Here is a 22,800-nt window from a genome sequence, read left to right as displayed (position 1 = left end):
TTGTATTACAAGTGCTAAAAATGTATGGTGGGGAGAAGAAATCCAGGTAGTGCTGACCAGTTACAGGATGATAATGAAATTGCATCCTTAGGTCAAGTTGGCCCTTTGTGGAGGCCACACACTATGAACCATTGCTGCTTATATAGGGAATTGCATTCTTGGATGCATGTGCAGAGTGAATTGTGCAAGCAGTGAGAGGACCTGCCTGTTGAGATGTACAGAGACTGCAGGAGGGGACATCTCTCCTTATCTGACTTAAAGAAGTTAAGGGGCAAAGGGGCAAAGATTCCTACATGGAAGAACTGCCTAGGAAGATATTAAAGTGAGCCATCAAAGAGTAATCAAATAGATAAAAGAATACAATAATTTTAATTTAAGAACATTTGCAAAAACCTGCAGCAAAAGTCATGCACAGGGATATAAAAAATGCTATGGATAGAAAGGTTCTGAAAGCCATTCTAACTTTGCACATTACTGAGCTGGAGAGAGTTACAGTGAAATGAGAGAACTCCATCAAAACCACCTCGATTTCATACATACATATACGTTACTCCCACAGACACTAGCACAATAGCTTGGTGGGTGGGACTAAGAGCATATCAATAGGATTGAGGTGGGAACCAAGTGTCGGCCAGCTTTCTGTGTGCTGGGCTACCTGTGATGAGTTGTGACATGCTTAATCGTGCCTTGACTCATTGCATGGCTTTTGGCCTGCCACTTAAGTTCTTCAGCTAAATCTACCTTGCTCTGAGGTGATGTTAGCCATATATCACCAGCCTGCCTCAAAGACAGAGTTTTTAAGCATTAATTTGGACAGTGTGAAAAACATTCTTTGTACACTGCACATACCATTATACACCCACTGCTTAAAGGTTTTACAGCTTGTTTTTGAACCTGTTATTTCAGAGGTGCTAATCATACATACAGCAAAGCCAGAAAGAAAATCTTCCACTCTCAATTGTAGACAGTGATGACTTTTGCTACTTAAAAGGAAATGAAAATCCCAAAATTGTGCATACCAGTTCTGGATAATCTACACAAAGTAGTTTTGACTAGAAACATGGCCAGTCACAGGCAACAAGCATCCCCAAAACTCATATTCTGTGAGACACAGCAAGAAAGATCATTGATACAAGGCTGTGTATGTCAGTTTTCCACAGAGATAATGCCTAGTCTTTTACATCTTCTGTTTTGAGGGTTTTTTTCCCAGTATCTGAAATCTGGTAGTCAGTAGCAAAACTCCCAGTGACAGCAGTAAAGTAAGTTCCATATTTGCTTTGCCATTGCAAGTGATTTCTTGGACATGTTTCTTGGGGTTTAAATCTGCCAAGAATCAATGGTCATAAAGGGAATTTTGGGGTTTGGCTTTACGTACATTTCACAGTGAAAAGGAATAACTCAGCTGGACCAATCAAAATGTCATGCAGTGACATGCAGATTTGCACACAGAGAAGTCCCAGCCCCTCTTCACCCGCCCTCTTTAGCAGCTAGTAAAGCTGAGCAAGAGCATGTGTTCCAGCCACAAGATCAGTGCAAAGAAAGAGGATAAATGCTCTTATGGGCAATTTTTGGTAAGAAGTGTTTGCTGTGTTTTGCTTGTGCTCTAACCCCAGGAATCAGAGCCCCACATTTTTGTCCATATTTTAAGATACTTATTAGCCATGCTTGTGTTACTACATCTGTTTCCAGATATGGGGAGGGGATAAATGTTCTCTCTTTAGAGCTCTCTCATGCTGCTCCTGAGTTAGCTGGAGGACTGGTGAAAACTAAAGCTTTCTTCCAGCTGATGAGAACCTGTCACTCCCCCTGAGTAGTCTCAGCTGTTGCCTCTGCTGAGAAGAGGTACTATGTGTCAGTGTTGAACTCCAATCCTTTGTAGATGTGAGGGTTGCTGTGAAAATACCAGACAGTCTGACAAAATTAATTTTGGTCTGATTGAGTCATAAAATATGTGAGACTGTGGATGGAGGAGTGTTGTCTTCCGATCCCAGCTGTGCCTGTGGGTGACATCCCTCCTGGATCTACTCTTCCCTATCCCCCTGATAAAGAGGTCCCCTCCTCCAGATAGGGAGGAAGAGCAGACAAGGCTGCTAAGCAGACCCAGACCCTTTCTGCCTGAAAGGTGGGCTGGCAGAACAATGTAGGGAGGGGAACTGAGAAGGGAAGGCTCTATCAGCAAGCAGCTCCTGTGGACTACTCCCCAGGAGGATGCCTGGGGAGGCTCCGAACCTGGGAGAATAGCAGCCTTCAGCCATGTTCTTGTTCTCCTCTCTGATTGTTTAGATGTGTGCATTTATCTTGTGGGGAGATGGAGTATCAAATACCAGAGCCATTTGAAAACTGATGGCATCACCTACCCAACATCACAATGAATCAACTGCATAGTAACAGTGAGTTAGCTAGAGCAGCCTGTACTCTAAGCTACCGCTCTGCAGTTTGCTTCTAAAACTGTAAATGCCAATGGAAGCAGCCTTCCAGAGGCTGTTCCATTGCATTAAGCATTGATGGTAGCTATAAAAACTTCTCTGCTACTGTATCCTAGATTGGACCTGAAGAACCAATATATTAGTGAAATAGCATGCAGGGCTTGTTTTGGCTTAAAGTTAGATAAAAGACAGACAGATTAGAACGACAGGTACATATTCCTTCTCTTTCTGATGTCGCTCCTCAGCTTCTTTCATCATTTCCCGAGACTGTTCCAACTTGGCATCTACCAGTTTCTGCTGAAGTTCTCTGTGCTGAAATATTTTATCAAGGTGCTGTAAGAAAATAAATTCTGCTGAATGTGTAGGTTTAATAATCTACATAGACCTTCATGCTTATGCATGTACAGCTATTAACCAGAACTCTTGTAAGACAAAAATATTGCAAAACAAGAAGACACCCAATCTATTGCAATTACTAAAAAATCACAGCTCTAATAAGAACAAACTGTGACAGATTTTGCATGAGAAGGGAAACCAGTTTACATTATCAATTTTGACTTATTGTAGGGGGAAAAAAAAGCCTTAGCATCTTTGCCAGTTTTATGGTCTACATATGAAGTCATCACTATAATCCAATAAGACTGAAGATCAAATAATTGCTCATTGATAATAAATATGCTGGGGACACACTTTTTTTAGCTGTTCAATGGCCTATGGATCCAAGTCACTATGTGAACAAATGTGTAAATCACACCTACAGAACTTGGAAACAGGTGTACAGCCCATGCCATCCTCTATGTAAATACAATCCCCTTTGCTCTGGCCACACCTGCACAATGTGGGCATGGAGGGCCTGGGATCTGGAGATCAGACCAGATGAACCAGAGGCCTCCTCTAGACTGTAAAATGTCTAGCTCCATGGTGACCTTCAGGAGATAAATGTTGCTGATAGCCCTCTTCACTCTTAATTCATTTAGGTAAAATTCATTGGAGCAAATATTCTGTGTCCCTCTGGTTTACATTTTCTTCTCACAGAAACCACAAGACAGGAATGTACACTTCCTTCATTCAGTATATGACTTCATACATGATTCAACAGATTTGGAAATGCAGGTATTGTATCAGCCATTCCAGATTGTAAAGACAGATTATTTATGTTTTATTCAGTATGTTGTCTGATTGCACTGAGGCTCACAGTAAATGTATTTAAAAACAATAAAAAGACCCATCGTGATATTTGTTAGCATTTGTCATAAAATAAAACAAAAAGGCAGTTGGGATTTTAATGGAGGATGGGGATTTTTGCGTCAAAATTTTCTGACCAATTCCAATGTTTACAGAAAGAATAATTTCCCATCTGTCTATTATCTGCTAAATCTTATGGTGAGCACTGTGTTTGCAAAAAAAAAAGAAAAGAATCTATTCAACTTCAGAGGGCCTCCTTTATCTGTTGTCTTAATTTTCTGCTTTGGGGAAGGGTCAAATCACTTACATCAGAGCTCTTCTCAGCAAAGTGTATCTGGAGGGAACAAAGTATATTTGGTGTCACCAGCAGAACAGGTTGTTCAGAAAAATGGGAGCTGGGATGTGCTCAGTGGGAGCTCAGCAGGAAGGAAGAAAGGGGTGCTGGGAGATGTCCCCAGGGATTTGGGGGAGCTATGAGGAGCCTTGGGCAGTTTAGCAGACAGCTGGCACACCTTGCTGCTTGTGTGAGTTGGCACCTCTTGGCACAGCAGCAAGTCTGCCATGGGTGCCATGGGTGGGGTGCTGTCCCATACAACTCCATGGCCGCAGAGCGTGGCAGGCTTGCTGCAGGCATAGTCCCACTCAGAGGGCAAAGTATGGTGAGGACTATCCTTATTACCTCTGTGAGACACCTGAACAATAGCCGGCAAGGCAGATAGGCTGCTGGCAATGCCTTCTGCTTTCCCTGGGTTTGCTGCCTGTCTCCTCCAGTACCCACGGCATTGCTCTCACCTCTTCCCGCAGCTCGTACTGGTCAATGATGCTCTTCAGCTTCTCTGCCAGCTCCGTGTTCTCTTGGCAGAGCTTCATGTTCCTCTCACTTTGCTGCTCGATCTGAGCCTGGATTTCACTCAGTGTGCCCTGGAAGTGATTAGTTATTTCTTTCCTCTTCTCATCTTCCTCTCGTGCCCGCTGAATTGTTTCCTCCTGTTGTTAAATGGGAAGGAACACAGCAAGTTAGAGGCATAATAAGCAGTTCCAGAAAGATACTGTTTCAGAGTAGCATAAGCCCTCCCTTTGAAGGATTTTACATGTTTGCATTCCTCTTTGGAGATTTTCTTGCTTTCATCTGCTCCGGCATTAGGCGTGATTCTAAATTTACAGAGCAAATTACACAGTGGCCTTGAAAAAATTAGGGAACAAAGAATTTGCATTTATAAAGATGGATGTAGAGCAGAGCTCCAGATCAAAGCAAGCCTGAAAGAGAGGACATGTGTGCATATCTTGATTCATGATACTGCAGCACAGCTTTTGCTTTGGAAGAAGATGTTTAGTGAAGCAGTCCAAAGCTCTTTTATCGAAATTCTCTTTGACTGAATTAGAATATGACCCTTTAAAATACCTCCTGTTAACTAGGACTCTTCATATCAAATGTATGGCCTTTGGGATTTTAGTTTTAAGAGAAATTCATCACTTGCTGAAGAATCCATTCCAATTCCTCAAGTTTTTTCCCCTACTTTTTAACCAACATAAACATTTGCACTAATTTATTAGTGAGTGGAATCAAGGAAAGCTTGTGTGCAGTTTCTTACAGAATCAAAGCAGACATTCAGAATTTTTTTTTACCTATTATTGAAATTCTGTTTTAGATTTGTTTATATAAAAGACAATGCAGAAAGAATCTGGATTCATTGCTTTGGATCCAGAAATACGGACTATTTTTAGTCCTTACTTTTGCTTCCAGGACAGCTTGTCCTTCTGTGGAATGTAACCCTGATACAGAGTGGCTAGGACCATATCTGCTGTAGTTACAAATCATGCCAGGACCATCTTAAGAACTCACTCCATAGCATGCAAATGGCATACTCTAGTAAGGTTTCAACTAGCATAGTCATTTACATAAAAATCTCTGATGACACTGCATATGGATATTTTCTGTAAATATATTTGAATAAAGCCTTAGCTAACTCTAATAGGGTATAATTTGTATCATGAATGTGCACAGAAATCACCATGAAGCCCTGCTGTGCTCTGCAGATTACACAAGAACACATGTGTATGCTCACAAAGAGAGTAAAAGAAAACATGAAACCAGAAGAACTCTCCCTTTTAAGAGAAAGAAAGAATGTCAGGTGGAGCTGGGCAAGTGACTTGGAGATTGGGTCGTGGTTCAGTACCTGGATTGGAAATTGGACACATGGAAAATTTGCAGCAAGATGAAAGAGAAGCTCTCCAATTATTTTTTTTTCCAGTTGGTGAGAATGATTTTGAAACATTTTTCTTGACCAGCAGTTGAGCTGTGTTCTGTTTCTAGTCACTTTTTGTTTAAATTTTTCTAGTAAAAGAAAGCTTTTCCAAAGTAGAGTTATCCCATGACTCACAGAGTTAAATCACCCATTGTGAAACTCCCCACCCTGGGGGAGGTACTGAACCTAAGCATATATAATCTTGGGGTTTTGGAACTTCTGGTACCACTTGTTAGTTCCGGAGGAGGACCAGAAGTCCACTAGGACTGCAACTGCCACTCTCGACAAGACTGCGATCGTTACTTCAACAGGACTGTGACCATCATCTGGACCAACAGGTCTCCTTTCCTTTTACTTTGCCCCCAGGGGGACCACGTGGTGCTCAGCACAGGGGTAACAAACCCCATTCTATTCTTGTCCCAGGGTGCTGAGTTATACATCTGTCCTTGGGGGTTAAAACCAGTTTTCTCTGTATCACTGTATTTATTGTAATCTTTTTAATAAATTGTAACTCTGACTTGCAATCTCTCTTGAGCTGGGTTCATTTCTCCTACCGGTTTACTTCTAAACCAGCACAACCTCTAATACACTGTTTAAAAAACTCTTCATGCCTCTTAGTTCTTCATTATAGAAGGGCAGCCCTGAGCAGGGAAAAGAATGACCAGGTGCTTTCACTTCTGGAAGTCAAAGTGAGAAATTGAACTTGCATGTCTGGAGTCCTATTTCTATGGTTTCAAAACATCCTTCCTCAAAAAATTTATTGTTTCAGTAGACCAAATAGTGTTATAACACATCACTGCTGTGATTTAAAGCTCTGTGGAGTAATAAATCCAGCTGAATATAAAAAAAAAGGTGGATTGTGCATCTGTCACACCAAACGGCTCCGTTACAAGGTGAAATGAGACATCCTGAGAGTAACAATCATGCAAATGTACACAAACCAACCCTCTGTGCATGTGTTCCTCAGAGGATCTTATTTCCTGCTCTTCTGAGGTAAAATAATTATGCAATACAGAGCACAGAGACAATATATAGATTCATTGTTAAGACACTGAGCCAGCAAGAATTTGGTTGCAAGACACAGTATTTCTCTGGATCTTTTCTGCTTCAGAGAAAAATATATTTGAGGAGGATATTTGCTTGGGGACAGGCCCTGGTGTGTGTGCCAGAGAGCTCCTCAGAGTCCCTCATTTGTTAAATCCTTGAGATCCCAGTCACAGATTAAGTCTCAGTGTGGGTGAGAGGACCTGGCTGAGCTGAAGGACAACTGTGTGGCTACAGCACTGCACAGACTGACAGGCATTGCCTCTTCCCTGTGCCCAAGACCAAAAGCCTCTGTGCTCAGTGCTTTGCCATGAGTGGAGCTCGCTGCGTTGCTGCTAGTGCCCAGCTAACAGTAGGCTGGTGCCTGGTCCCTAAGGTAATACAGTTTTAATCTCACAGGCTTCTAAGTGCTACCAATAATACTATGAGAATAGTGATAGGACTTTGGAGGTGTCTGCTTTAAATCTGAGCCTTTACTAGCCTATGGCTGAGGCTGTGTCTGCACTGGAGCCAAGGAGAGGGCTGGATGCCCACGGTGCCAGCATCAAAGCTCTATATCCCTGCCAGCTCTGCTTCAGGGCTGTGGGGCCAGCTCCCCTTCACCCATCTCACCTGGGCAGGCACAGTCTGGCAAACCTCAAATCATCATTATCACCTAGGTTTTATTGTTGCAAGGCTACAGCCTCAGCTCTTTGCTCGTACCAATCCCTGGCACCTGAGAAAATGCATGTTTTTCGAATACTTCCTTAGTGTTTCCCATTTCAAGACAACACAGTGTAAAGTAAAATCCTGAAGATTTCCCCCAAATGGGAGTCTTGAAGACTGATTACTGTTTTGTGTTACTGCTGTTGTAGCTGAAGTAGCTGCGTGGAGTCTAGAGCTTCTGGCTGACTTGGTTTTAGGGAGCAGAGCAGAGGGTGTTTGGGGTAGTGAATTCTCAGCATCATCATGGTTAATTCCTAACATGCATACAGATGTCAGATGCTTCACTTTCTACTTATTCTTTTAGTAGCTTTTAATTAAGTGTTCAAATTTAGTGAGAAAAATAAAGCATTGTAAATTATTTTTAGATTTCCAGTTGTGGAAAGCTGAAGTCCAGCCATAAACTATTGTTCTTTTTTCTCTGCCTTTTCTTAATCTTCACAATCCATGTCAACCTTTCAAAGATATATTCTTGTATCCTACTGTAATATTGCTTTTGCTCAGGTGTTTTGCTGCTAAAAATGTAAGAATGAATTGAATAAAACCTTGTAAAATCAAGACAAGGATATTTTGCAGTTTGGGATTTAGCACTGGAATGTGAGATAATTTGAAAATAGAAGAGTGTGATTGTCTCTGGAATTGTCCTCATGCCTCTCTGGGCCAGCTCAAGAAGACTGTTGATCTGCTGAAGTCCTATCAGCCAAGAGGATATAAGAGTGGAATTCTTTTTTTCAATTAACCGTTTTCTTCATTCCTGGGCACCACAGTCTGAGCCAGTTTGAAGCTGAGCCCACAGTCAAAGCTGTTGACTTTTGTGACATTTGTATGAAAGTCATTGCTTAATGCCTGGTGGCAGGAAGGACAGGGGACCTGAGATGTTCATGTCACTGCAAGATATTAAGTAGTTACCAAACTGTCAGATAATTGACAGAACATGAACTCCACGCAGAGAAATTAATTGCTCTTTTTCATAGGAGACCTACTCTCTATTGCAGTGGGAATACATTCTGCTATTTCATGAACCTTTATTCTGCTTTTCTTGGAGGGAGAATTAAATGTCTGTGTAACTGCAAGGAAATAATCAGAATACCTGGGCTGTATGCAAGTCAGAATTTGAGGCTGGTATCCAATACTAACCAGAAATTTTTCTTCTCTGATCTGCCCTGTGGATTTTCAATACAGCTCCACATTGCATATTCATCACCACTTGGCTGCATGGATCTCCAGTTAATGGGAATTCCACACACCAGCTGAGTGAAGATGACACTTACATGACGTGATGTGCATACAATATACCACATGGTAAGTCAGAGATGGTTCATGATCTGGACAGGCCAGGTTTCTCCTTTGTTATTGAAATGGGACAATCTTCTACAGATTTCATTTTTCATGATTTGGAACATAATCAGAGGTGCTAATCCCAAGCACTAAAAAATTATGAATCAGCTTCTCTGTCCTGCCAAAACCAAAATAAAAACATTTAAGTATGAGATTTTAAAAATAACATTTGACGGATTTTCCTCTTTCGGACCCTCTCAGTACAGTCTTAAGTGAAAGAAAATTGCACTCAGTTAAATAAACAGAACATGAGTTTCTGGAGAGTCACAGATCTCCAGGAGCTAGAGCTTAAAGGCAAATATTCCAAGAACTATGCTAAAATTCTCAGAGAGATGAAACTGGATAAAGATAATGAATGCCTTTGTTTATTAATTTAATTCACGTATATTTTGCAAGTCTCTTTTGTCTTACTGTCTTATTTAACTTTGTTTTTTCTACACTGAAAGCCCAGGAACCAGAGGAAAGATCTCCAAATTCTTTGAAAGAAGTGGTCAGAATTTGAACACTTCTTCCTACTACCAGATCAACTCAGGTACCTTTCCTGACTCATCTGGCATAAGCACAGGATAAAAATCAGAACTGTCTGAAATTGATAGGTTTATTTAGAGGACCTAGTCACAAGGCAAAACAGTCCAACAAGTGGAAAGGTGCTGGAAAGAGACTTTCCTAAATGTAAAGCTGAAATGTGTGATGAAATATTTATATACAAAGGGGAAGGGAAAATCATGCTTTCTAGTAACAAGATTAATAAGCATAAAGTAGCTGGGAAATTGTGTGAGAAATTCAACCAAATTTGTTCCAAATATGTTTTCCAAATATAATTAGTTTTTCTTTATACCCCAGTCTCCACCAACTTGTTCCCCTAATATTATTTGTTTAGTAATCTCAGTTAAGGCTATGCAAAGCACTGTACTCTGTACTCTTAATTCACTTTAGAACTGGCTTGTATTTCTGTTGAAAGATTTTGCCCACGGACAGTCTGGTAAATCAGTGTAAATCAGTATTGAAGTACAGTTCAGATCTGGTACAAATTACAGGCATATATTTAATTTTCACTACCAGTTCTGTGCTACTATAACTGGGCACAGAGATTTGCTTCTAGTTTCCCCATCTGTTAAACTGCTTCTATCCTTCTACTAGCACACAGTTTAAATATATGTGTGACCACTGCCCTCTCCCAGATGTATTCTTACCAGTGTACAACAAAAGTTAGAGCTACACCCTGAAGGCCCACTCCTGAGCTGGTAGAAATGAATGAAAATCCATTACAGTTAATAGGGGTTATATCAGGTGGAATTCTTGCTGCTGACAATTCATATATGTAATTCTATACATAACTATATCCCCATAAAGAAGGGGTTTGAATAGATGAAAGCAGAGGCTTTTCGTATAATAATACAACCACCATCACTAACATGTCCTCAAGAAAAAAAGGACAATCACAACAGTAACATACTTTGTGAACCTACAATTTTTCACAAAGCATAAACATATTATAAATTTCACATTTAAATGGTGTGATGCACCAAGCAATAGGCAGACATATGGATCCCAGCCTTTTGATACTCCAGAAAATTTCCTCTTTGAACTGATTCTTGTAATCCAAATTACTTTCATAATGTTGGCATTCTTCCTGTCTTATGTTTGATGTCTTGAGGCAAATGTCCTAATTGACTGACCTTCACAAATCACTTGAAAAACCCAAGAACTCAAATTACGTGAAAATACCCACCAGCATTCTGTGAGTCCACTGGAGCAAAGCTGGTGTCCCTATTATTCTGTCCATGCACATGCATTTTCATCTGCAGTCTCGGGGACCTGGTCTGTTAGCACCACTGCTTTTCTCTGTGCTGAGCTCCCTGATCATGCAAGGAGGGCTTACAACTAGTGTGGGCAAACACAATATCCAAAAGTGCTTGGATATTTCCAAATGAGAAATAAAGAGGTCTTGGCGTAAATGGACCTCAAGACATATAATTACATGATATATAATTAAAACATATAATTATATATTATATATTTATATATATATTATATACTACATATATTATACAGTATATAGTATATATATTGTACTTATTATAAATACAATTATAACATATAATTCTATATTGCAAGTACAGAAGCAAACGTCTCTTTGACCTGGTACTAGAGCAAGATGGGAAGGCATCAGCATCTTCTTCCTCTCCACTGCTCAGTACCTTGCTAAGGCCACCACCCACCTTGAGGTTTTTGTTGTGCCTCTGGAGCTCCCGGCACAGGCTCTCCAGCTTGCTGCGGGCAAGGATGGCTCGGCTGTGCTCACTCTGCAGCTGGTCCTTCTCCTTGGTGATCTGAGCCTGCCTCTTCTGTAGGTACTTCAGCTTTTTCTGCTCGGCACGGTGTTCTTCGAGCTGGGCAGGAAACAGGGATTAAAATGAAAAAAGACAGGCAAAAAAAGAAAAGAAAATGAGCTTTTTTTGGTTTAGAGAGTGTTCACACTTTCTTAACCTCTTAGGAAATGTTTTGTATTCATCAGTGCTTATGGGAGAGGAGAGAGGGAGCTGGAGAGAGTCCCAAGACTGCTCACTGCAACAGTCCCAAGTCTGCTGTAGTGTGGGTGGTGAACACAATTTTTAACATTCTTGTCACACCATTTCAGTCCTTCCTTCTTTGGTTTGAGTTTTTTTGAAGGACATCTGTGAGGTTTTTATTTTTGTTTTGGCTTTAGGAACTAGAACAGTCAGTAGTGCTTTATGCAGTGAGATTTCTCCAGATCATGAGATAACACAGTAGTTGCTCATTCTTTTTTACAGTTTCCTGAAATAAAAGTGGCTTCCCAAATACCCAGGAACCTTCTGGAAAAAATAGCAAGACAAGTGCTGGAAACCAAGAATGCTGTCTGTATGGGAGCCTTGTTGCTGATGGAGGAGAATTCTCTTCAGGGAAGAGCTTCCCAAAATGTCATGCGGGCACCTACTCTTGCCAGGGTCCTCTTGTTCACAGGACCATGTGGCAGCATCTGTCAATTGTGTTTCTGGAGGTCCTGTCATCAACAGGGGTAGGTTATGGGAAGTGAAAACTCCTTTAGGCTTTTTGTCTCCATATAGTTACTGAAGGAAATGTGGACAGTCCCTGATGGTCATTTGAGAACCTCCTATTCCTGTGGGTGCATGGCTCCTGCCTTCCCTAGAGGGCTGGTGAGGAGGAGAGTGTATTTGGAGGGGAGAATGAGGGGCAGCAACAGAATTGCTAATATCAGTCCCTGCACAGTCTGGTCATTTCTTTTGACACATGCCTATTAGAGTCTGCTTGGAAAAAATTTCCTGTACTGTAAATTAACAGTCAAGTCAAAGAAGCATTTTCCCTCTGAAGCTTTTAATGATTTCATCTCCCATTCCAACACACAAGAGCCCTCCCCACTGTATCACAGGCGTGCATACATTGTGAGATATTTCTGAAGTCTAGATGTTTTCTTGTTGAAAAATATTAGCACATGATCTGCAACATGCAAACCTTAATAATAACAGTTGCTATTAAGACTATATTATCTAATAATATAGTACCACTAGTATTAATTATTAACCCCAGTATGACTGGGAAAGTCTGTGAGCACCAGGGAATGATGTGCAGCTCAAACAAGACAGTCAACAAGCATCATATTTTTACACTTTCTCTGCCCGAGGATCTGTTTTCTGCAGTTGTTCTGTAATTTATGCTTCCAGTAGAGACCTCTGTGTATTATTAATCAAATCACACCTTTTGTGTACCACAAAACAGTGCAGTCATCAGCTTGGAGTATATTTACAGTTTATGTCCAACTTTCAGCGTGCGCATTGTGTTTTACTCCCATAGATCAGAATAGGGCCTTTCCAATCTATTCAAGCACCGAAATAATTTTTTCTAGTATTGTAGGAAAAAAAATAGCCTTTCTTAAGCTTATAAAGGAAAAAAAATTTCAGCCTTAACTACAGAAAGGCTATTTTTTTTCCTTTATAAGCTTAATTTTGTTCCCTTCCGCTTTCATTTGAGAAACATAAAAAATGTTCTTTTTGCTTCACGTTTTGCATGTGCAGCCAGTGCTGAGTGGGTAATGATTTATCCAAATTTCACGATTCGCTCAAACTCTGCATGAGATAGGTGGTTTAGAATAAAGTAGGTCTTAATCATAATAAAAGAAGTCTTCCAAGCATTTTTTGCCTTTTTTTTTTTTTCCCATTAAAATAACTTGTACTAGAAACTTGTATTTCAAAATTCTCAGGAATATCTAAGACTACTTTTGCACTGAGAAAGGGTAAATAGGAATGACAAAAGGGCTGCCAATGATAAATTTTTAAGAACAATTAATGAAATATAAGCTAAAATTAAATGCAAATAGAAGGAATTACGATTTTTGGAAGGCTGATCTAGAGAAATAAACAACTAATTTAGGAAAAAAAGTTTTATCTTGACCCCACTGCAGACAATGACAACACTTACATTTATTTATTTATTAGCATATGGTTCTTGCACTCAACACTTATGAGAGACCCTCAAGATCTCTGAAAATAAGGCAGTCACAGCTTGTGCCCAAATGGCTATGCTGTCTTGCTTCCCCAACCTCACAGGCATGGCTTCTTCCTTCACCAGCCCATGCTCTTCCCTGATGCCTTCTGTTGTGCACTCACAGTCACTACAGGCTGTGCCAGGGCATGTGCTGACAGATAAATAACATATTGCTGGTTGGCCATGGGGAAGGGTCAGTGCTGCATTGGGTCCCCAAGTACCAGGAACCTCTTAAGCCACAGCCAGCCCCAACACTACCTAAAGCAGGGGAAGCTCAGTCTGCCACATGGCTACATCTTCCCGTGGCCTCTGCTGCAACATGTGTTTGTGTCACCACATGGCTCACCAGACCAGGGGGCTGATCTGGGTGGAAAACAACTCAGCAAAACAAGATGTGATCTGAAGTGTGTGATGGGGATAGACAAGAGGGAGCAGAGAGAGCTGACAAGCTATTAATCACACTACACCCCTCAGCCACACTGAGTGAGCAGTGTAAGGCTTTCTCCAACAAGATTTTAGTTGTATTTATTGAATGATTTATTTCAGTGACATTGCACAGTATGTCAGAAACAAATGCTCAGTATTTTTGTTTTAGCACCTTTCTCCTCCATGGGTTACTGGAAATAAGGTCCCTGTTTTATACATTGCTGCAGTGATGTTTGAATGCAGTGAAGAGTACTTTATAGAGGAAGAAGACCTATTTCAGTTAATCTGAGAGCATGAATTCCCTTTAAGCATGAGATAAAGCATGAACAGAGGATTTCATGTGAAAAAAGGGAAAGCTAAACTTCACATTATGATGAGACATGGACACATCTGTGCATAAAACCAATTACAAAGTCAATGATCTGCTTGGCACATTTTTCAGCACTCCACAAACTGTAAAATGCTGCAGCCTTTTAATTTGAAAGATTTTCACAGCTTATGCTCATACAGTCCTCTGACTACTTAGAAAAAAATTAATCTGAAAATAACCCATCATCAGTGTGGAAAGAACAGAGTTGGGTAGGTGGCATTGTTATAGGGATGATGTTATGTTGGCAGAGGCTTTGATTCTTCATTTCATTGTGTTGTGTTTTCTCTTACGATTAGTCCCAGTTGGCTATTATCTGCTTCCTAATATTTTATACTAAGTCCTGTATTATTTTCATTTTATTTAAATGACTGAAACGTAATTTAAAGAAATACCCACTTACAGATGCATGCAAAACTCCTTGCAGAAGGTGAAGACAGAAGCCTAGGCATTAGTCTCCAGTGTGGGTCAGTTTGGTAGGTTTGCTTTTAAGTATGAATATTCTGCCTCATCAACATTTTGACCCAAAGTTCAGCTTGTTTTCCTCACTTTTTACTTTTTTTTCTCCATCTTACCCATAATTATTTGACCATGACAATTATTTTGGGATTCATTTAGCACAACAGACAGTACCATTACATGAGATTTGACCATGCTGCATGACAAGTTTTTTATACCTTCCTATATGGACAGATTGTACAGAAAAGAACCAATACTGTACTAACCAACTCAGCATACTTCTTAAACAGCAGGTCCAACTTCTCTTCTGGAGTATTCAGTTTATTCAAGCTTTGCATCAGTAGGGTGGCTTCTTTTCCTTCAAAAAAGAAGAAGAGGAGATTTGATGGTAGTTTGGTTGATGTTCTTTTATAAAATTGGTTGTTTGATGCATGGATCTGGAAAAACTCAGAGAGAAATGAGGTATTTTGGAAGGAAAGGAATATTTTTTGCTATGAACTTCTGGGGTTTTCGCCATAAGAACAAACATGCTAGAATCTTCCTCCATTTCAGACCTCAGTAATGTGCTCTACTCTAGCAAAAGCGTTATCTCTGAAATGCTTTTGTCCTGTGTAATCTGATTTTCATTGAATGTTTTTGCAACATGTTTAGGTCACATACATGGCACATTTGACTGAAATAGGGAGAGAAAGGGCCTGGACCCTGAAGGCCCAGGAATAGATCTCTTTGCAAGTGAAAGCAGATCAGAACTGGTGTACTCAGCTCCTTTGCTGCTCAACTCATACATGACATAAGGAAGATTAAGTTAGGTACGGAGACTGTGGTGTGGAAGTCAACAATCAGAGAGTAGTAGGTACTGCCAGCCAGGTCTGAGCTACATGATAGTGGTGTAAATCAGTTCCATGAGTTGGTGAATAGAGTATGTATACCAGAGAAAGTCTGATAGCTCTCTGGGGTGTGAATAGCTAAATCACTGCACAGCCATTTAAGTGTTGCTTTTCCTCTGATACCTCTCAGTATTCATTTCAGCCCCAAGCATGAGCTTGAGCTTGAACACCACTTGTTCATCAAATACAAAGTGTCCCTGGCATCCCAGGAGATAAGGTTGGCTGTGGTGCCAGGGGCTTAGATGTGCTTTTCCAAATGCTCCCCTTTCCCAAGGCTGTGAGACAAAATCTGCTTTCTGCTTTAGGCTGGACTTTTTCCATTTCAAGTCTAGTGCAGTCCAGAAGTACTGTCAGTGGAGAAAATCCGTTATTTCACACTAAATTCTCTCTACAGCATCTGTATAAATAAGTCGAAGAGAGCTAAAATCAAATCCTAGTGTGAAAACTGTTGCAAGTGCAACTGGAGCACTGTGTGTTGGTAGGGTTTTCAGTGAGCTTGCTGAGGTACCAATAACTGCACCAAAGCCAAGACAATAGAAACTGAGGAACTTTCTTCTGGAAATTCAAGGAATTTGGGAAAAAAAAATCTATAATCTGTCCTATGCTTAGTGCCTTGCCTGTAAGAACATTCTGTGGTTATTCCTCTACAGGCTTAGTCTGTGATTGAGTTTGAGTTCTCATGCAAAGCAGAAGCTTGAAGATTGGCCAGAGTTAAATGCAGGAAGGAAAATAAATTACATGTTTGTTAGATTGGAATGTGACTACATTGCTCTCTAGTGGCTGCCCAGCAGAAAGGACAAGCTGTACAAAAACTTGCTGAGACTTCTTTCTAGCTCAGCTAACAGCCCTAGCAGGGCTGAAGTGCTCTCTAAGCGCTGTGCTTAGAGAGAATAAATGTATTAGTTTATTTTGTATAGTCCATAATGAGTCCAGAGGCTTCCTAAAATTTGCTAAATCAAAAATAACCTGGGTATGACTGAATTTGTTCTGCAGGTTCCCACGCCACATAGTAGCACCATTAGCACCTTTGTGACTGGTGAGTAGTCATACCTGAGGAAGCAGGAAAAGAATACTGAGGCACAAACGAGAGACTGGGTTTTCCTTTGTCTGAGAAGTGACTTTGTGCAGTGTATTGTCAGGCTGACAGCTGTGGATAACCACTTTGGGCGGCTCAGTAGTACATTAGATTTGTGTGATACAATCCTAAGCTCTTTTCTTTTTAAAAGGACTAATATCTGATCCAGCCTACATGTTGGGTAATGCAAAAAAAAATAAAATTACTAGTTAGAGAAAAGATGTAATGGTCACTGTAATTTTCAGTGGTAACTGAAGGTTCCTATTATCCATGGCATAGACTTAAAATGGAAAAGAGCAAGGGAGTTCTTACTTGTGTTTGCAGAAGGGCTGTGTATGTAAATACTTGCCTAGTCCTTTCAGGATTTTCTTCTCCAGCTTTTGCTCCTTGTTGCCGCTGGGCTCCTTTGCTCTGCAAGCATCCCCAGGAACCAGCTTCTCTTTCTCACTCTCCTCATTTCCATCTTCATACTCTGCATCCTCCAAGATGCCTTGCTCTCCCTTCTTAGGCTTTTCAGTTCCTGTAGAAGTGTTTTCCTTCTCCATCAGGCTCGTGGCAGACCCGTAGGTTTTAATGATGTCCTCCAGCTGCCGGCTCAACTCCTCTGAGATGTCACACGTGGCTTCTTCGGGCCCGGCACTTGGCTGCTCTGTGGGGGCTGGAGCAGGGGACACCAAGCCAGGGGCAGGTTTGTCCCCACTCTGCCCCTGGGTATCCTGCTCAGGTGATGTCGGAGACTGGTCGTTCTCCATTCCTAGTGCAGTACCTGACAGCAAACAAATGGAGGGTTGACTTAAAAGCACACAGAATTAGTCATCGAACTGTTCCCAAAGCTTGGCCAGCATGTGAGTGATTTTGTGTGAAATTTGGAATGGCATCTCATCCATTAGCTCTGGCTTGATAAATATATCACACTTAAATAAATAACCAAGGTGATTTGCCTGCAAGGAGAAAAGCAAATTATATACTTTCCAAGAGAAAAACCTACCCAAATCTATCACTTGAAAATGGAAAACCTCCTATTCCCATTGCCAGCAATGACAGATGAAATGACACCTGAGTCACTTATACCATTTTCCTCCCTGCACACCATTTACCACGTTTACTTTTCTTGATCTGTTTACCTGCAACGCTGGCTACCGATATAGGCAGCTTCACTTCAGAGCTGCATTAGTTTCATTTCCTATTTTTCCCCTGTCAGCACATGTTAAGTCAATAATCATGAAAAATATTTTAAATGAAACTGGTGCACTGAAAATTGTGCTGTGCCCTTGGAAAGCCCAGCATGGTGCTTGATGTACAAGAGATCTGGTTTGGTACTGTCACAATAACAGCAAAGAATAAGATAAACAGCTCTAAACCACCCTTCTCTTGTACTTGCTGCATGATGCTGACATCTTGTTTGACAAAGTACAAAAATAAGAATAAATCACAGTGAAATAAAACCAACTAGACATAACATGGTTTGATAGTCCATGGTGTTTTCCAGGATGCATTTCAGCTAATTTATTCCCAGTTTGCAAAGGGAAGCCTTTGATTTCTCATGTCTTTGAGCAGCTGCAGTGAGCCAGGCAAATACAGAGTCCCAAACATACCTGTGTTTCTTCAGAGCCTGCTCCAGTTTACCCAGAAACTGGCAATGAGGGTGTCAGCAAGAGCATCCTAGGCACCTGCTCCTAGCTTCTGCAAGGTGTGGGCCAGCAGAAGCTGCATGTAGCTAAAAAACTCGGTGTAGAGAAGGCTCCTTCCCTCTCAGAGTGCCAGCAGAGCTGCTGCACCACTGTGTTGCCCTCAAGAAGTAGTCCAGAGGGGGTGCACAGGTGGGCCTTGCTCTGCAACTAGCCTCTACTTCTTCTTGACTGCAGACTATACTCTTTTCAACCATGAGCCCTTTCTCGGTCTTCTTCAGGCTGATTTTTGTTCCTCTCTTTAATGATGTGATTTACAATGGTGCCAGTGGGGAAGGAAGAGAGGAAGAAGCTTGTTTGGTTGGTTCTGTTCTAGCATCTGAAGCAGTTCCTTTCTTATTTTTTAAAAGACAACTTGCTTTGAAAACATGGAGCTTACTGGGAAGCATTTTGTTCCCTGTTCATGCGGGCTGTAACATATATCTTCTATAGTGTCTAAATTTCTTCAGCTTTCAAAATTGTAAACTAGCATGGCCAAAGGTGGTATATGATAAGAGAGATGTCATTTATTGTAATAAATGACTTGATGTTTTTTATTAAACTCTCCCCAGTCAAAGTGATGTTTGAAAGTGCAGTGATGGCCATCACTAAAACAACGTTTTTCAAGATTTGATTTTCTATATGACTAGGCCTGCAGATAAGATAGTCAAATGAGTTATCATCTCTCAAGCAAATAATTGAAAACTTTGACTGGGGCTCAGGATGTGCTTGAAAACTCATAGCTATAAATCCATGCCCCTGCAGTCCTCCCATAGGTACAACTTGCCAGAAGAAATGGCTTAGGCAGTTGTCTGGACCTTGTTTCACAGACCCTTCAGACAGTTGCATTCCATTCTGTCCTCCTCGTGGCATTGTCATGATATCACTGCAAAATGATTGTCAAATTATATCTGTCTGATTTGATGCCATATTGAGTTTAACTTACACTGAAACATAAGACCTTATGTATGCAATTTAGGTAAATAATTCCAGATAGCATGAATATTAGCCTACAGTTTATGATCTTTTTTTTAACTAGGGCTAATTGATTGCCAAATAATTCATGGTCACTGAGAGTACTGTAAATGCTAAGCTAGAAGCTCCACAAAGTATGTGTTTATCTCTGACATGTTCAGTCTAGTGTTTACAATTGTAATCATTAATTTGAGCTAATTGGCAGTTGGAATCAATCAGCTAGAAAACCCAAGATCACCAGCTCTTGTTTAGGCATAACAAAACTCTTTTTTTTTTAATATGTTCATCACAGAAGAAGAACAGGATTGCAAAATGTTCCATTTCCAAACATGAACTTCTCTTCTGACTATCTCCCTCTCTTTGTAAGAAGGCACAAACTGATGTTGTCATCACACCTCAACTCTCTCCCTTAGGTGCCTCCCAACTCCCAACTTCATCTCTCACGAACCAGCACTGTCTGGCTAAAGGTTTCCTCTTACATTAAACACGAAGTATGCCTGCAAATACAGCAGGCTTTAAATCAACAATCGATCTATGCATGGTGTTGCTCAGTAATAAGGGAAAAGCATGGGTGAATGAAAGAGAAACTGGATTGTTAGAATCAAGATGTTTACAAGCTGGCCTTGCAGGAAATCATCCCTAACATACATTCCTAGCTAGAAGGAGATTAGTTATAATCAGTCTCTGAAACCATAGCAATGTGCATCCTCTGAGGTCCTGTCCACAAGCCCAGAACAGTAAGCAGGCAGGAACCCCATAAACATCCAGCAATGAACCTTTAACCCAAGGATGCCCACCTGCTAGGTCATACCAGAGATTGTATTTACTCACACAAATAAATATCCAAATGTTTTCCTTTGTTCTTCTTCAGGCTAAACCAGAGGTCTGATAAATTCTTTCTAGCACAAACACAATGCCTGTGAAGACTTCTGTACCTTCTTTTGCACAACAGCTTCCACAGCTTCACGGAGTTTATTTTGAGGGAGACAGGGCAGCTCTCATCCACTGATAGTTGCCTGCTTACAGCCTTTGACGCTGGGAGATTTTACTGCATTTGGCCCTGGTTCTCCTCATGCTCCAGCCTGTTTAAGCTTGATGCAGATAAGGAATTCTGCCTTATCAGGCCATAAAAGACTTTCAGTGCCAATTTCACCAAGACCCAAAGTGTTTACATTATATACTATCTTAGACACAGTAATGCCTAAAAATTAGGTGACTGAGTCCAGAAGAGGAATTCTTTGGTTTCTCAGACTTGCCTAATTTTAGACTACCCACCTTGTGAGTTTTGCAACTCCTACTACCATTACTGTTGCCTCCAGGTACCTAAATTTCCAACACAGCCTTATCCTGTTTTATGGCAAAGGGGAGGACTGACCAGTTATCTGAGTGAGTCTGACGATTGCATCTTGTTTATTCTTTTCCCCCTGCATTCCCAAATTCTGGACCTGTTCCACAGCTCTGAGATCAGCACCTTTCTTGGCCCTGGTGCTTTGGACGGAAACTTGACTCCGGACACTTGTGGTTGCTGCTTCTACAGATAGTCACTGTGGCCCTCCTCTTCTCCAATGGGAAATACCCTCAAGAGCCGGAGGGTGCTGCTGCCTCACCTCTGTGAGAAAGACTCATCTGCATTCTCCTCCTTCCTCTTTTAAAAACTTGGGAAAACCCAGGAGAGCAATGGAGCTCTCAGAATAGCTAAGCACACAACACAGCCGCAGCTGCACTCAGAGGCAACAGCAAAAGGTGTGCTGCTCAGATCAGTCTCGTTACATGCTGAGTTTGTTTGTCTCTGATTATATCCCTTAATATTTCACATTTGCAGCACAACTTGCCTTCACTGCGCTTTGACAACAGCCAGTATTTCCAAACTAAAAGGTCAATAGGCAAGAGTCAATGACTGATTTAGCAGAGCTGCAACAGCCATCCCTCTGCTGCTGGGGCAGCTGTTCCCATGCTGGGCTGCACCAGCCCACCTCGCACTGCTGGAGCCAACACTGCTGCCCAGGCACACTCCTGGCATGAATAAAGCAAAAATTAAAATTAAATGTTTTCTTCTTAGCTTTTCTTGCAGGTTGTCTTAAAGACTGTCATAGAGTTTTGTTTATCTTTGTTAGACAGTGTGCTTCCCTTTCCTTTTCATGGAATTTGTTTCCCCCTTTCCTTCTTGCAGCTTGAACTTCTAGAGGTTTAACAAACTGTTCTATATTTAGCTTTTGCCTCCTCATGTATCCAGCAGAAGGACACATGGCGCCTGCTCTGCAGCCAGGAGCTATTTTAAGCATTTCTAAAATGGGTAATGGGATGGGCACTTTATGCTCAAAATTCACATATTCACACAATTCTCTAAAACAAAGCTTTGCATACACTTGTATATTTGCAGTGAACATATGCTGATAAAATCAGAATTCTTACCTTGACATAACACCAGATTGAACTACAGTAACATGTCAAAGCAGAAAACATTAAACTCTGGAATGGCCCACACTACTGTAGCTCCAATTAGTCTCCAGAAAAATACAAGTACCTTTTTATAGTCTAGACACCACCCTATGTATTACTTCAGAAAGTGATGATAAAGCCAACTACATGCTACATTTGAATAGCTTTATGATTTATACACAATTTTCTAGTACAAAACCGAACAAAAGTTTGGAGGTTTCATGGCAGGTTTCCATACAGGCTCAGAAGCAGACTCAGAGACTTTCTGAAGTCCCCTGCCTCACCTCACGTTCAGCACCTGAGTCTTGATCACTTACTGTTGTAGCAAACCAGCCATGGCCCCTTGTCTCACTTCAAGGCAAGCTCTACCAAAATAATCTCAAAAGTTTTTGATCACTCTTAAAAGAAGCATTTCTTACTTTCACCAACAACCCTAGATACTTGCCCATTTTCCTCAGGTGTCACATGGTGCCCAGGTTTTTAAGGCTATTCCTAGAAAATGTGTGCTGACAATCCAAAAGGGAAGTACTCACATTAAAGCCCTTGCACCATGCCACCAAGCAGTGACTGTAAGGAAGCTGTTCATCTAACTTACCCGAGCAAAGAGAAGAGCTGAGCAGAGAAAAAAAAAGTCAAGCAGAAACCTCAGACAAGGGCACACCAGCAACAGGACACTGCCTCTGTAATCTTGCCACCGAGGGAAGAGGGATGGGAAGACCAAACGAGGAGGGAAGGACAGAGTGACACAGCAGGAGCAAGCACTGCAGGGACTGAGTGCACACTTTGTAGGGGACAGTCTCTGATAGGTGCACAGGGAAGCTGCCTGCTGGCTGGCAGCGTAAGCTAGCTATGTTGGCTGTTCCCTGCTCTCACAGAGATAGCACAAGAGGTTAGAGACTCCAGCCCTCTGAAAGAGAAAATAAAGGAAGGATACTTACACAGCTGCTACCCTTCAAATTTAAGTGTTAATCCCTCAACTGCTTGACTTGCTGTGTGGTGTGAAATTTGTCTGTATTGACTATGGATTGGTCAAAAGTGGT

At 41.2% G+C, this 22,800-nt stretch overlaps 1 protein-coding gene across 3 annotated transcripts in view; it reads right to left on the bottom strand.

Moving 5' to 3' along the window:
• The window catches only part of TXLNB (taxilin beta), a 36,298-nt gene extending 13,755 nt beyond the window's left edge, over positions 1 to 22,543 (bottom strand). The window contains exons 1-6 of one of the 3 annotated variants that reach the window (XM_051792448.1): positions 22,356 to 22,543; positions 17,029 to 17,445; positions 14,984 to 15,075; positions 11,164 to 11,334; positions 4,404 to 4,598; positions 2,640 to 2,759 (exon numbers count right to left, since the gene is read on the bottom strand). In XM_051792448.1, coding sequence (XP_051648408.1) covers positions 2,640 to 2,759; positions 4,404 to 4,598; positions 11,164 to 11,334; positions 14,984 to 15,075; positions 17,029 to 17,431 — 981 coding nt within the window. In that variant the 5' untranslated portion in view covers positions 17,432 to 17,445; positions 22,356 to 22,543. The other 2 variants (XM_051792450.1, XM_051792449.1) reach the window with 2 other exon arrangements.
• Between the last annotated feature and the right edge of the window lie 257 nt (positions 22,544 to 22,800).

The sequence above is a fragment of the Manacus candei genome, unplaced genomic scaffold, assembly GCF_025592945.1.
Source record: "Manacus candei isolate 608988 ecotype Guabito, Panama unplaced genomic scaffold, ASM2559294v1 h1tg000034l, whole genome shotgun sequence".
Classification (NCBI taxonomy): domain Eukaryota; kingdom Metazoa; phylum Chordata; class Aves; order Passeriformes; family Pipridae; genus Manacus; species Manacus candei.
This window is presented reverse-complemented; position numbering and strand designations above follow the sequence as displayed.